Source organism: Rhinolophus sinicus, chromosome 1 (genome assembly GCF_057876585.1).
Source record: "Rhinolophus sinicus isolate RSI-liver-muscle chromosome 1, RSI-T2T, whole genome shotgun sequence".
NCBI lineage: Eukaryota > Metazoa > Chordata > Mammalia > Chiroptera > Rhinolophidae > Rhinolophus > Rhinolophus sinicus.
Window position 1 is genome coordinate 7,805,737 of NC_142501.1, and position 15,646 is coordinate 7,821,382.

Sequence of the window (15,646 nt, forward strand, 5' to 3'; positions counted from 1 at the left end):
CCTCTGATCTCAGCATCCCCTCCAGTTTTGAACCCTGGCCGTTTCTTGCTTGCAGTTTGGCTGTGATTTTTGTCGGATATTTCTAGGTGTTTTGTTGAGGAGGATTTCTAGTCCCGCTGGTGTGCCATACTGCATGAAATAGAAGTCTCTTGCTCCCCAAGTGATAATATTCTACCCTGAAATCCTAGGGATGAGAGAAGAACTAACTGTATTAGAGTCCTGGTAGGAAACAGATGGCATGCTCAAACTGGGTAATTTGAGGAGCGCTTGCTTAATTGTATTATTCAGGGTTCACTCAGGAAAAGGGGCGCTTCCCACCCCAGGTACGAGGTGGTTTTTCATAGCAGAACTAAGGGCTTACCCAGCCATTGGAAGGTCCTGGAAGCTACTGCTGATCATCTCAGACTGAAGGGAGCACCACACTGAGCGGTTCCCGTGAGCTCGCGGGAAGCCCTGGGGCTGGGGCCGCGGCAGCCACCTGGGGGCTCCCCGGGGAATTTCAGCCTCCCCTTTCTTCTGCCTGCCACATCTGTTTTGTGCTTCTCTTTGCCAACTCTAACCCAGAACCGTGCTGGAAAGGGGTTCTGGAAAGGTAGCCCAGCTTCTGGTCTGCAGAGGAGAACTTAGCAGGAGAACGTGCTGTCGCCGAATTGACCAGTGCAGACCTGGGACCTTTTACAAAGGGGAGCAGGGTTGGGAGACGATGGAGAAAGCGGGCTGACAGTACAGGACTTGTTACTGCGTCTCAGCCTGGACGCAAGCGCCTGACGAGGGGGCTGTTCTGGTTGCCCCGCCGGAGGTTCCCCGCCAGCCGGCCGCAGTGGCTGCGGGGTGGGTGCTGGGAGAGCGGAGTCCTCCTCACTCACCTGCCTCATTCCAGCCAAACTGGGCCGGAAGCCAGAGGGGCCGTGGAGAAGATGGGTGAGGAGTGAGGCTGGAGGGCAAACAGAATAATCCACCTGACAGGGGCCATAACTATAACTAGAAACATACGTGTTGTCAATGTCTTGAGGATTAAAGCACGTTTTTCAAGGCAAGGAAGGAAAATAAGCAGAAAAGCAGTGGTTAAACCTGAAATGAAAGAGGAAGCAGGTTCTTGAAAGGACAGTGGAGAACATTGTGGAGAAGAGGCTGGAATGGGGAGTCGCATGAGGTTGGACATTGAAGGAAGGAGGACAGAGGAAGCTCATGTGGGTTTTCTGTGGACTGTAGTCCTCGGCCCGCGATAGGATGGGGTGCAGAGCGCCCACAGGCTGGGAGCAGTGGTCGCAGGGAGGCCGGTGTGTGGACATCAAACGTGCCGGACCCCACTCACTAACTAGTACGCCTCCACGGGCTTTCTGAAACCATTCAGAAAGTTAGGAAAGTGCAAGAAAACCAGAACCGGGAAAGTCAGGACAAGGGCGAGTGGGGGAGGGAGGTGTTAGTAACCCTTTTTCGGGGTGTGTACACATATTCCTGTGGGCGACTTGCTTCCTTTGGAGCCGCTGCTTTTCTTTACTACTGCAGCTTGTGTTCATCCAAACAAGGAAATGCAGGCGTTTGGCATTAATCACGAGGCTAGAAACAGATTACACCGATGCTTTGCTTTTTCAAATGATGGGATAGTATTGGAATGATCTATTAGGAAATTATTTTATATGCTAATGCTAAAATTACAGTTCCGCTGGGTTTACGTTTCAATTGCCGGTATGCTTGGTTTTCCTGATGGCTTTACTTGAGACTCCTAAAATAGATGGGCTTGTACCCACTTTCTGATGCTAGATACTTCATGTAGACTGAGAACATTGAGCGTGACGGTACCCTGCAGGAGGTGTTTGGCTGTGATTTTTTTTTTCATGTAGCCATAAGAAGGGGGAGAAAGGCTGAGGAGACCTGAAGGAGTTGTACCCAGATCTGTTTCTGGCCCTGCAGCCCAAGGCGGGGGACTTGCCCATGTTAAAGTAAGCGGCCTGGAGCTCTTGGCTCCTGTTTAGGAAAAATTGGGAGCAAGTGGCAACAGTATTTATACACTTGAATCTTTCGGAAGCCCGATTTTAGTTACAGAAGGATTAATTAAACAACATGTAGTTATTTATGGAGTGATTCTCTCTAGGAAGCTTTTCAGAAAAGTGCCGGATTTCGTCTTTTTGTTGGATTTAACTCTTCAGCCACCTTTTATCGTCTAGAGAAGCCCATGGCATTGAGAGCTAGGATAGCACTCCACGAACAAGAAAGTACCGTGGGGACAGAATCGTTGTGGACAGTCTCACAAGTAATGGGGGAAGCCTCGTGAGAGGGATTCAGGGGAGGGACATACTTACAAGTATTGTTGGTGGCCACCCACTTTCAAGGCCAACCTCTGACAGGACAAGTGGTAGATGTCACTGACCCGTCCAAGACCCTCTGGGTCCAGGAGTGTTAAGAACGTGGCCTGAGCGGGTAGAGTGCTGCTCGGGAGCCTGTGGGCTCTGCTTTGGTTTCCTCATCTGCGGAGGGAGGTGAGGGTTTTCGTGTTGTGAGCATCCGATGATTGGTGTGTGAATCAGGCGCTCCCATAGCTGGTAACTGTTCCCAGCAGGCTCGTTGGAGCGCAGAGCTCGGTCTGTTGCAGAGACGTTTTGAAGAGGGTGAGAAGCGGTTTCCTGTAGATTCTGAGATTACACGTATGTGTAAAGATGGCTTTGGGTCATGTGATTATATAATCAAACTTAATCTATCAATGTAGTAGACCCTTGTCTAGTTATAGACGTAAGCGATTTCAGGAAGCAGTGGGCCAAGCTCCCCGAGTTTGGAGCTACTGACCATCTGCAGCTGTGATCCGTATTTACTTTCTGGAATCTCTTCGCAGCTCTCATGTCAACTCAAGTTGGGTTTTTCCCCTTGTAACTGGACCTGGAGAATTTGACAGGCTCTGCTTTTAGATCAATTGTGTTGTTTTCGCTTCTGCCATTCTCTCGTCACACCGCCACCTGTGCGTATGTAAGTTCTAGCCTAGTTCTCTAAAGCATTCTGGTTCAGAGAATGCCTGCCCGCCCTACGCTCCTCACTGTTTCGATGGCAGGATTACAGCAAGGCTGAAAGTCTTTGCCCTTTAGGAAGTTTATATTCTAGTGCGGGAGAGACAGACAGTACACAAGAAGCATATCGGTGTCTGCTGGGACTAAGTGCTGGTGAGGAAATCAGGGGGAAGGGAGATTGGGAAAGCCCGGATGAGGGTATAAAGTTAGCTGATTTTGATAGGATGGCCAGGGAAGGCCTTACCAGTCAGGTGACATTTGCCCAGGGACTGGAAGGAAGGAAGAGGGGCAAGCCCTGCGGTTATGGAGGAAGAACATTGCTGGTGAGAACAAAGTTCCTGTGAAGAAATACCAGTGTCTATCCCAGGAGCTAGGAGATAACAGGAAGTCAGAGAGGGAATGGGGTGGGTCCCGGCCCCCCAGACCAGCTTCTCCTGGAATGAGGTGGGGAGCCACTTCAGGACTTGGACATAAAGAACCCGACTTACCTTTTAAAGGGATCACTGACTTTCCTGCCGGTGACCCCATTTTCAGCCCCTCCACCCCAACCGTGAACTAAGAAACTAGCTTCATAAGCCATTTAGATCAACTTTTTGCCTTAACTTACCCTAGCCCATATGTTTCATAACTTCTTTTTGAAATAATCAATCTTAAAATTATTAGGAGCAGTTTGGCCTTGTCATACTTATCTCTGACTCTGAGGAGGAGACAGGCCCAGGCAAAAGACAAAATAAAAAATGCACTCTTGATGAACTATTTAAGAGGAGCATTACATGACGTGCTAATTACATTAGCAAAGGTAGTGCAAAGTATTGACCCAATAATATGACTTTGGGAGGAGGCTAGGTAAGAACTAGGCTTATGAGTTCCTATCTTCCTCTGTATCTTTGGCTGCCCTGCAAAGTGACTGTTTCAATTCCTTCTTTCATAGTAACGACCAACAGTAACTTTGCGAATATTTGCAAATAGTCAATTGGGAAATAAAAAAAAAACTACATGGGGATTAGAGGTGCTGGAACATCTTGCAACCCTCCAAAAAGCATCTTCAAGGATAGTCACTGCTCCTTTGGCTTCCGCTGCGAGCCCTTTCCCTGCGAGTTGCTGGGTGGTTGAGGGGGGTACCTCGGACAGTTATGTATCAAGCAGAGGTTAACCCTGAAGTTTGTGAGGCTGTAGCAGTAGGAATCCCTGCAGTGATAAGAGTTGAGTCTCCTGGGGTCGCCAGTCATCACAGGCAGTTGATAATTATAGTAAAGATGAGGAACATGGGTTTGGATAGAAGGGGCTGACTTCCGTTCTCAGGCCGGTCCGTTTCTTAGAGTCCGGGAGTGGGGCAGCCTGTGGAGTGACTGCCTCAGCCTTGAGACTCTTAGTTCAGTGACCAGTCTGACACATGATAGCAAAGAAATGGAAGTGTTCTTCTCACCCCTCCGCCGCCGTAACTGGAAGACTTATTTTAAAATTGCTGTAATTGACAGTAGTAACACAGCCCTATGTGTTCATCCAGTTGAATGGGGGGAGGGGCTTATTTATCTAATAACAAAGTTTTTACTGTATTGTTTGTTTTTACCTAGACTGTCTCTTTTGATACTTCTGTAGACTCCTGCCTCCCTCTTTACGTCATTTCTCTGCATGTTTGCATTTTCAGAAATGACTAGGATAAGAAAGAAACGGAGATGAAATTCGAGCCAGTCAGTTTTGTGTGGGCATCTGAATTGCTGCACCCGTCCGTCATCTGGACTTGATTCTGTTTGTGCTGAGGGTGCGTGTCTCATACTTTCCTCCCTTTTCTCCGTTTCCAGGAGGGCAGTTGGCCCGCTGCTGTCCTGCTGAACAGTATGCAGTCCTTCCGGGAGCAAAGCAGTTACCACGGAAACCAGCAGAGCTACCCACAGGAGGTACACGGCTCGTCCCGGATAGAAGAGTTCAGCCCTCGCCAGGCCCAGATGTTCCAGAATTTTGGGGGTGCAGGTGGCAGCAGTGGTGGCAGTGGCGGCAGCAGTGGTGGGCGACGAGGGACAGCAGCAGCAGCGGCGGCCATGGCTAGTGAGACCTCTGGCCATCAAGGCTACCAGGGTTTCAGGAAAGAGGCTGGAGACTTCTACTACATGGCAGGCAACAAAGACCCCGTGGCCACAGGCACCCCACAGCCGCCTCAGCGACGGCCGTCAGGGCCCGTGCAGAGCTACGGACCTCCCCAGGGAAGCAGCTTTGGCAATCAGTACGGGAGTGAGGGCCACGTGGGCCAGTTTCAAGCACAGCACTCTGCCCTGGGGGGCGTGTCTCATTATCAGCAGGATTACACAGGGCCTTTCTCTCCGGGGAGCGCCCAGTACCAACAGCAGGCTTCCAGCCAGCAGCAGCAGCAAGTCCAGCAGCTGAGACAACAGCTTTACCAGTCCCATCAGCCTCTGCCCCAAGCCACTGGCCAGCCAGCGTCTGGCTCGTCCCATCTGCAGCCCATGCAGCGGCCCTCGACTCTGCCGTCCTCTGCGACTGGTTACCAGTTGCGAGTGGGTCAGTTTGGCCAGCACTACCAGTCCTCTGCTGCTGCCTCCTCCTCCTCCTCCTTCCCTTCCCCGCAGCGTTTCAGCCAGTCCGGGCAGAGCTACGACGGCAGTTACAGTGTGAATGCCGGTTCCCAGTATGAAGGGCACAGCGTGGGTTCGAACGCACAGGCGTATGGGACACAGTCGAACTACAGTTATCAGCCTCAGTCGATGAAAAATTTTGAACAGGCAAAGATGCCCCAAGGGACCCAGCAGGGGCAGCCGCAGCCGCAGCCTCCCCCTCAGCACGTGATGCAGTACACCAACGCTGCCACCAAGCTGCCCCTGCAGAGCCAGGTGGGCCAGTACAGCCAGCCTGAGGTCCCCGTGAGGTCCCCCATGCAGTTCCACCAGAACTTCAGCCCCATCTCCAACCCCTCCCCCGCCGCCTCCGTGGTGCAGTCTCCGAGCTGTAGCTCCACCCCGTCCCCTCTTATGCAGAGTGGGGAGAGCCTCCAGTGTGGGCAGGGCAGTGTGCCCGTGGGCTCCAGAAACAGAATCCTGCAGCTGATGCCGCAGCTCAGCCCCACGCCGTCCATGATGCCCAGCCCCAACTCGCACGCCGCAGGCTTCAAGGGCTTTGGACTGGAGGGGGTGCCGGAGAAGCGGCTGACGGACCCTGGCTTGAGTAGTTTGAGTGCCCTGAGTACGCAGGTGGCCAATCTCCCAAATACTGTCCAGCACATGCTACTCTCCGATGCCCTGACACCCCAGAAGAAGACCTCCAAGAGGCCCTCCTCCTCTTCTAAGAAAGCAGACAGCTGCACAAACTCTGAAGGTTCCTCACAGCCTGAAGAACAGCTGAAGTCCCCAGTGGCAGAGTCGCCGGATGGAGGCTGCTCCAGCAGTTCTGAGGATCAAGGCGAGAGAGTGAGGCAGCTGAGTGGCCAGAGCACCAGCTCTGACACCACGTACAAGGGTGGAGCCGCAGAGAAAGCCGGCTCCTCCCCAGCACAAGGCTCTCAGAACGAAGCCCCCAGACTCAGTGCCAGTCCTGCCAGAGAAGAGGCCGCCTCGCCAGGTGCTAAGGACACGCCATCGTCATCCGAGGGCAACCCAAAAGTCAACGAGAAGACTGTTGGGGTGATTGTCTCCCGGGAAGCCATGACAAGCCGGGTAGAAAAGCCTGGTGGGCAAGATAAAGGCTCCCAGGAGGATGATCCCACGGCCACTCAAAGGCCACCCAGCACTGGCGGGGCCAAGGAAACCAGTCACACATCACTTCCCCAGCCAGAGCCTCCAGGGGCAGGGGGCAAAGGAAACAAGAGTGGAGATAATAACTCCAACCACAACGGAGAGGGCAGTGGCCAGAGCGGGCACCCCGCCGTGGGCCCTGGCTTTATAGGCAGAACTGAACCCAGCAAATCTCCCGGCAGCCTGCGCTATAGTTACAAAGACAGTTTCGGGCCGGCCGTGCCAAGAAGTGTCGGCGGCTTTCCTCAGTATCCTACAGGCCAAGATAAGGGGGATTTCGCTGGCCACGGGGAGCGAAAGGGTAGAAATGAGAAGTTCCCCAGCCTCCTGCAGGAAGTGCTCCAGGGTTACCACCATCACCCGGACAGGAGATACTCGAGGAGTACTCAGGAGCACCAGGGCATGGCTGGGGGCCTAGAGGGAGCCACGAGGCCTAATGTCTTAATTAGTCAAACCAATGAATTAGCTAGCAGGGGCCTTTTGAACAAAAGCATTGGGTCCCTATTAGAAAACCCCCACTGGGGCCCCTGGGAGAGGAAATCAAGCAGCGCAGCTCCCGAAATGAAACAGATCAATTTGGCTGACTATCCAATTCCCAGAAAGTTTGAAATAGAGCCTCAGTCATCAGCCCATGAGCCCGGGGGTTCCCTCTCTGAAAGAAGATCAGTGATCTGTGATATTTCCCCACTAAGACAGATTGTCAGGGACCCGGGGGCTCACTCACTGGGACACATGGGTGCCGACACCAGACTTGGGAGGAACGAACGTCTCAATCCCAGTTTAAGTCAGTCGGTCATTCTTCCAGGTGGGTTGGTGTCCATGGAAACAAAGCTGAAATCTCAGAGCGGGCAGATAAAAGAGGAAGACTTTGAACAATCCAAATCCCAAGCTAGTTTCAACAACAAGAAGTCTGGAGACCACTGCCATCCCACGAGCATCAAGCATGAGTCTTACCGAGGCCATGCCAGCCCCGGAGCAGCCGCCCATGATTCCATCTCAGACTATGGCCCACAGGACAGCAGACCCACGCCAGTGCGGCGGGTTCCTGGCCGAGTGGGTGTCCGTGAGGGCATGAGGGGTCGGTCCCCTTCTCAGTACCATGACTTTTCAGAGAAATTGAAGATGTCTCCTGGGAGGAGCAGGGGCCCAGGGGGAGACCCTCACCACATGAACCCACACATGACCTTTTCAGAGAGGGCCAACAGGAGTTCTTTACATGCTCCCTTTTCTCCCAACTCGGAGAGCTTGGCCTCTGCTTATCACACAAACACTCGAGCTCATGCTTATGGGGATCCCAACGCAGGCTTGAATTCTCAGCTCCATTATAAGAGGCAGATGTACCAACAGCAACAAGAGGAATATAAAGACTGGAGCAGCAGTTCTGCTCAGGGAGTAATCGCCGCGGCCCAGCACAGGCAGGAGGGGCCACGGAAGAGCCCACGGCAGCAGCAGTTTCTTGACAGAGTGCGGAGCCCTCTGAAAAATGACAAAGATGGCATGATGTATGGCCCACCGATGGGGACTTACCATGACCCCAGCGGTCAGGAAGGTGGGCGCTGCCTCATGTCTAGTGATGGTCTGTCTAACAAAGGCATTGAATTGAAGCACGGCTCGCAGAAGTTACAAGAATCCGGTTGGGACCTTTCCCGGCAGACTTCTCCAGCCAAAAGCAGCGGTCCTCCAGGAATGTCCAATCAAAAACGGTATGGACCGCCCCACGAGACCGATGGGCATGGCCTGGCTGAGGCCGCACAGTCATCCAAACCTGGTAACATTATGCTGCGGCTGCCGGGTCAGGAGGATCATTCTTCTCAAAACCCCTTAATCATGAGGAGACGCGTCCGTTCTTTCATCTCTCCCATTCCCACCAAGAGACAGTCACAGGACGTAAAGAACAGCAGCACTGAAGCTAAGGGACGCCTCCTTCACCCGTCGAAAGAAGGCGCTGACAAAGCCTTCAATTCCTACGCCCATCTTTCTCACAGTCAGGACTTCAAGTCCATCCCTAAGAGGGAATCCGCCAAGGACCTGCCAAGCCCAGACAGTAGAAACTGCCCCGCTGTTACCCTCACAGGCCCTGCTAAGACCAAAATACTGCCCCCACGGAAAGGTCGGGGCCTGAAATTGGAAGCGATCGTTCAGAAGATCACGTCCCCCAATATTAGGAGGAGTGCGTCCTCGAACAGCGCCGAGGCTGGGGGAGACACGGTCACCCTGGACGACATACTTTCTTTGAAGAGTGGCCCCCCCGAAGGCGGGGATGCTACTGCTGCGGATGCCGAGATGGAGAAGAGGAAGGGTGACGCAGCGTCTGACCTGGTCGGTCCAGCAAGCCAGGAGGTGACTGTGGAGAAGCCTCTTGCGAGGTCTTCGGAGGAGTGGCGTGGCAGCGGGGACGACAAAGTGAAGACCGAGACCCACCCAGACACCGTGGCTGCTGGAAAGGAAGCCCCTGGTGCCGTGACGTCGGCAACCTCACAGAAGCCTGGGGGTAACCAGGGGAGACCAGATGGTTCCCTGGGTGGGGCAGCAGCCTTGCTCTTCCCTGACTCCAAGAATGGACCTCCAGCGGGCGCCCTGGCCCCTGAGGCCAACCCCAAGGCTGAGGAGAAGGAGACGGACACAGTGACGATTTCCCCCAAGCAGGAGGGCTTCCCCCCGAAGGGGTATTTCCCTTCAGGAAAGAAGAAGGGGAGGCCCATAGGTAGTGTGAATAAGCAAAAGAAACAGCAGCCCCCGCCCCCACCCCCTCCGCCCCCTCAGGTACCAGAAGGTTCTGCGGATGGAGAGCCGAAGCCAAAAAAGCAGAGGCAAAGGAGGGAGAGAAGGAAGCCTGGGGCGCAGCCGAGGAAGCGGAAAAGCAAACAAGCAGCCCCCATCGTAGAGCCCCAGGAGCCCGAGATCAAACTCAAGTACGCCACCCAGCCACTGGATAAAGCTGACGCCAAGAACAAGTCCTTTTTCCCCTATATCCACGTAGTCAATAAGTGTGAACTTGGAGCCGTTTGTACAATCATCAACGCCGAAGAAGAAGAACAGACCAAATTGGTGAGGGGCCGCAAGGGGCAGAGGTCTCTAACCCCTCCACCCAGCAGCACCGAAAGCAAGGTGCTCCCAGCTTCGTCCTTCATGCTGCAGGGACCCGTGGTGACAGAGTCTTCTGTCATGGGGCACCTGGTTTGCTGTCTGTGTGGCAAGTGGGCCAGTTACCGGAATATGGGTGACCTCTTTGGACCCTTTTATCCCCAAGATTATGCAGCCACTCTCCCGAAGAACCCGCCCCCTAAGAGGGCCACGGAAATGCAGAGCAAAGTTAAGGTACGGCACAAAAGCGCTTCCAACGGCTCCAAGACGGACACTGAGGAGGAGGAGGAGCAGCAGCAGCAGAAGGAGCAGAGGAGCCTGGCCGCCCACCCCAGGTTTAAGCGGCGACACCGCTCGGAAGACTGTGGCGGAGGCCCTCGGTCCCTGTCCCGGGGGCTCCCTTGTAAAAAAGCAACCACGGAGGGCGGCAGCGAAAAGACTGTTTTGGACTCAAAGCCCCCCGTGCCCACCACTTCAGAAGGTGGCCCCGAGCTGGAGTTACAAATCCCTGAACTACCTCTTGACAGCAATGAATTTTGGGTCCATGAGGGTTGTATTCTCTGGGCCAATGGAATCTACCTGGTCTGTGGCAGGCTCTATGGCCTACAGGAGGCGCTGGAAATAGCCCGAGAGATGGTAAGTACACGAGTCCCGTTCCGGCTGCTCGTGTTCTTTCTTTTTTTGGTTCTGTGTCTCCCACCTTTACTTGTTTCAGCCTTATTATTTTATGCTTACGTATGCCCTGGTGATTCTTCCAGATTAAAGCTCCTAGGCCCAAAGGATGGGCAGAAAATGAAGTAAATTGGAATGTTTACCTTTTATTTTTATCAGTGATACGTGACCACGGGTTACAAAGTCCTGTTAGTGCCATACAGCTTATTAAGACACACGTCCCTGCTCCACCCCTCCTCAGACCGGATGCCTGATTCCTCTGCCGGTTCCCGTTTCTAAACAATAAGCTTTTACTGCTGTTTGTGTTATTTACGGATCCTTTCTTCCCTTTTTTTTTTTTTTTTTTTTTTAGATTTTATTGGGGAAGGGGAACAGGACTTTATTGGGGAACAGTGTGTACTTCCAGGACTTTTTCCAAGTCAAGTGGTTGTCCTTTCAGTCTTAGTTGTGGAGGGCGCAGCTCAGCTTCAGGTCCAGTTGCTGTTGTTAGTTGCCAGATGCCAGGCGCATCCCACCATCCCTCGCAGGAGTTGAGGAGTCGAACCAGCAACCTTGTGGTTGAGAGCCTGCACTCCAACCAGTTGAGCCATCTGGCCACCCAGGAGCTGAGCGGCAGCTCATTGACTTCATTCTAGTTGTGGAGAGCGCAGCTCACTGGCCCATGTGGGAATCGAACCGGCAGCCCCGTTGCCCAGAGCTCGCCCTCTAACCAACTGAGCCACCCGTCTGCCCCTTTTTTCCCATTTTCAACATCTGACTCTTAATACTCATGAAGCATACTATGGTCATATTTCCTTTCTTCTAAAGCTTTTTATTTCTCTGGAGTTACTAATTCATGTTTTTATTTGCTTTTTATTCTCTCGGACCACATCTTTCTAATTCAGTCTTTCCAATCGGAATATTTATTCTTTAAGTCTGTTTCATAACTGTTATCCTGGGCACTCACCACCATCATCATCATTTACTTCTTCCCTCTATTGAACACTGTTTCCTGAATCCCCTATCTTCACCTTCGCTGGTCGGGACCCTCACTTAATGGAGTACAGTTTCCTGAGAAAGGGTCGTGGGAGTAAATACGTCACAATCTCATCTACTGAAATGTCTGTCCACAGTCATGAGCGTTGGTTGGGTATAGAATTCTAGATTTGAAATCATTTCCTCTCACTGTCTTGGTGTCATGGCTCCTGGCTTGTCCTGTGGCCTCTCGTGTTGCAGTTGAGGGGACTGGAGTTCTCCTGGTCAGTCGTTCTGTGTGTTCTGACCTTCTCCTCGGGAAGCTTTGAAGAGCTTGTCTTGTTCCCTCGGTGTCTGACGTCTCAAAGTGATAGGCCTTGAAGTCCGTCTTTTCATTCATTTGTTCTGGCTACTCTGCGAGATCTTCCATCAGTAAACGCTTGTGTTTCAATTCGGGAAGTTTGTCGTGTTATTTCTTGGATAATTTCCTTCCCTCTGTTCTATCTTTCTGGAATTCCTGTTAATTCAGTGTATTTTACCTCCTGGGTTGATCCCCTGGCTTTATCCTTTCTCTCTTGTTCTGTGTTCTCTCTCTCTGCCTCTTTGTTCTACTGTCTCTGTGCTTTCTTCAACTTTATCATCTGACCTTTCATTTATCTTCCCTTCTAGTATTTTCAAGAGCTTTTTGCTCTGTGAATATCCTTCTGGGGAGACAGTTACCTGGTTGAATTGGGCTGAGTTAGGGACCTAACTCGTCTCACAAACTCTGAGCTAATACTCTGGTTTCCGACCACATCTTCCCTCCTCCCCACCCCTACTTCCGAGACACCTGTACCTTCCCAGGCTCTGTGCCACAGAGTGGCTGGATTTCTAGTGGCTTCTCCACTGTGCTCATTCCTTCCTCTCTGCTTCCTTTCAGTCTGCGGAATTGCTTACTCTCTTCTATTTCCAGCTTCCAGAATTTGGACATCGTTTGTGTGTTGTTTCCTCTCCCATTCTTCATGGCTTCATAAATTTGTCTTACAAGTTTTGTGGAAAGGAAACAGATGTGTAAATGTATGTTCGGTCTATAATATTTAAGCAGATGAGAGCGTTTTGTATTAGTTTATATTTAAAACTGATCATACTTGACAAATGTACAGATGACTTTCAATCATAGTCAATAAGGATTTTATCAGCCAGAATCATAGTACTTGTACACTTTGTACTGTCCTCTCTCCTTTACATCTCCCACCAAAACACTGTATTTTATCATTGCATTGTCCCCAGAATTTATAAGTGTCTGATAAAAAGAGATACTCATAAACTATAGTCAGATGTGACTCATGTGACGTTTCTGTATATTTTAAATCAGAACATTCTAATGCAGTCACACAGGAGCTTACCTTTCCCACTCAGACGCCCCCCCCCCCCACACGCATGGTCTTTCCTTCCGTGTCTGTCATCAATGTCATTCCCAAACCCCAAGTTTGAATAGATTTACTTCTTAGATACAGCGACATTTTTAAATGCAAAAGTTCTAAAGTGATATATCGTTTATGACCCTAAAGTACGAAACTCTTTAACTAGTTCTGAACACTCAGTAAATAACCCATGAATCATATCTTGCCCCAGTTCATGGCCGGCTTGCCAACTTTCCTCCAAAAGTTACAATATCTGGTGGGTTGGTTTATTTTGGTTATTTGTTACTTTTTTGGTGTGTTTCCCTGTCCAAATGCCAGTGTTTTCTTTATTTCAACTTAGATTATTGTGATCATCTCTCGGAGTAATATTTATGTATAAATTTTTGAACATTGTATAGCAATAATTGGTAACCAGGAGTCAGGTCAGCAGGCGAAGTCCTGCCAGCAAAGGTCTGGGTCCTGTCTCAGCCCCAGTCTAGTTTATAGAAAGGAGGAGGGGCCAGGAATGAATGCCCGGGATGCAGTTCCCTCCAGCCCCGAAAGTTTGGTCCCCAGTGGGCTTCCCTTGTAAAACTTCTCGTCAGGAATCTGTCTTCAGAAAGTGACAACTTAGCTAACTGCAATTTAGCCAGCTTTGGTCCCAAAATAAAATCCAGAATGTTATAGTTGGAACAAGTCCACTGAACGTGATAAATCAGTCTTTCTCTTTAACCCACCCCCCACAGCTTTCATTGACTAAATGGTTAAAGTAACATGAAGCACTTTAGGTAGAGAACATTGAAAGTTTTTGTTTTCTAAAATATTAATTGCAGCCTCAGCTATTTCAAAAGTGCTTCAAATGAATCAGATGTTTTAAGGGGTAAAAAGTTGGGATGCTTTATTTAAAGGTAAAAGGTATAAAAGCAGGTATTTTTGTCCCCTATACTTCTATATAGTAGCAGAGGCTCTAAACTTAGATATTTGGGTACTCTGACAGCTCTGTCAGGGCGCAGAGGCCACATCTGTCTCCTTTAATAACAGGTTTCAGAGCACAAACAATTGATCAGTCTTTGTTTTTTAATTGAGATTTCACTGGCATGTAACGGTATATTAGTTTCATGAGCAATCTTACATAAATCTCATACTGCAGCTTTAAGCGTATTTCCTTGTATTGTACCCGTTCACTATGCCAGTGCCCTTTAAAAATACTAACTTTCCTTGGTCCTATTTACTTTACATCTTTCTTTCAGAATATAATGCTGGCTTTGTGCATTGAATTTAATTTTTCAATACACTTGCATGTCTGTTTTATTCTCAAAAGCCACCCAGTGAGATAGGATGGGAGAAGATACCATTCCATTACCCTTAGAGTAAAGGGTGACTTGACTTCAGTGACACACGCTTAGGTAGTGTAGCCCAGTGATGTGTTCATTTTAAAAATGGTTTAAAAAGTGATGCTTCTTGGCTCTTTGAGCTGATGTTCCACCATGACTACAAGATCCTTTTCTGTTTTGCCTAGCTTTTATTTTTTTAATGTACTCAAGAACAAATTAAAATTACACTAACTTGCCTTCTTTTATTTAACTTGATAGATGATGTTTCAATTTGTCAAGGTCACTTGGAGTCCAGTTTTATCTTAGGTTTTAGCAGATGCATTCAATTTTGGTCTGCTTAACAAGCATGCTCTCAATCCCAGCGTGTTGAGATAAAGCCACATATATTTCATTAGAGACCCATTTGGGCCTATATATTTCTCAGGTGTTTTGACAAGCATGCTATTATAACAAAATAATATGAAGTCCTTAAGAGACAGTAGCTCCTCTCCCTGTGTCACACTACACTGAAAATAGCTGAAAACTAGAACATTCTTGTACAAACGGCCTTCACTCTCCTTCCTGTTCTGAACGTGGGCCTCACTCCATTTCTGCGCAGCAGCCCTCTTTGGTGTTACCTAACTTGGACCTCCGCTTAGTTACCTTGGTGTCACTGGATAGATGAATCCGCAGTGACCTCAGGTGTGGATGGTGTGACAGAGGTAATTGCTTCCACACAGGCATTCACATAACTGTAAAAATCATGTTTGATACCTTTAGGAATGGGAAGGCCTTAAGGATTGTGGTGGCTGACATATCAGGTGGCCGTGGATCTCGGGTGTGTCCTTTGAGACTGCACACCCCAGCTTTGCCCTACACGTGGGGGGGCTGCTGCACTTCTTCCCGTCCTTCCCCCCCCCCCCACCTAGGTGACAATACCCCTTCTAAGTAGATTCTTAACAGCCTCCATGGGGAAATTTTCATCTTTTTTCACCCCAAGAACTGGTTTAGGTTAATTTTTTTGGATCAGTATATTAAAGATTATATTTAAAATTTTAAATACAAGTTTAATTAATGGACGAAAGTTTATCTTTCCCAATCTAACATCCTCCTTAATTTACTTTAAATTGTGACAAAAAACTTGATTTTACAGTGTAAAAGTGTTAATACATTCACTACATTATGCAAATGTGACTACATGTTAAAATGCTAAAAACAGGTCAGTTAGCTTCTCCGGTTATCTGTAAAAGAAAGGCATTATCCTCGGTGCTCCCTACCCCGCCACCCCCATCTGCGTGCTCCTTACGTTAGCCCAGCAAGGATGCTGCCAGTAGCCCATACACCCCTGGTCTCTGCTCTGAACTGCAACTCCCCTCCCCCCCTCACATTCCCTTTCTCTCCTCTCTCACCCTCCTCTTTCCACTTCCTTACACGCCCTCCCTCAGCAGCCCCCTCTCTCTGGCAGTCACTTGGTCTTGTTAGCACAGCTCACACTTCTG

At 49.9% G+C, this 15,646-nt stretch overlaps 1 protein-coding gene across 5 annotated transcripts in view; it reads left to right on the forward strand.

Annotated features, from left to right (window-relative positions):
- The window catches only part of TCF20 (transcription factor 20), a 161,612-nt gene that overhangs the window by 107,034 nt on the left and 38,932 nt on the right, over positions 1-15,646 (forward strand). For all 5 annotated transcript variants that reach the window (XM_088796156.1, XM_074326485.2, XM_088796157.1 and 2 more), the window contains one exon: positions 4,802-10,462. In XM_088796156.1, the coding sequence (XP_088652282.1) occupies positions 4,802-10,462 (5,661 nt within the window). Of the gene's footprint in view, positions 1-4,801; positions 10,463-15,646 lie in introns of those variants that run through there.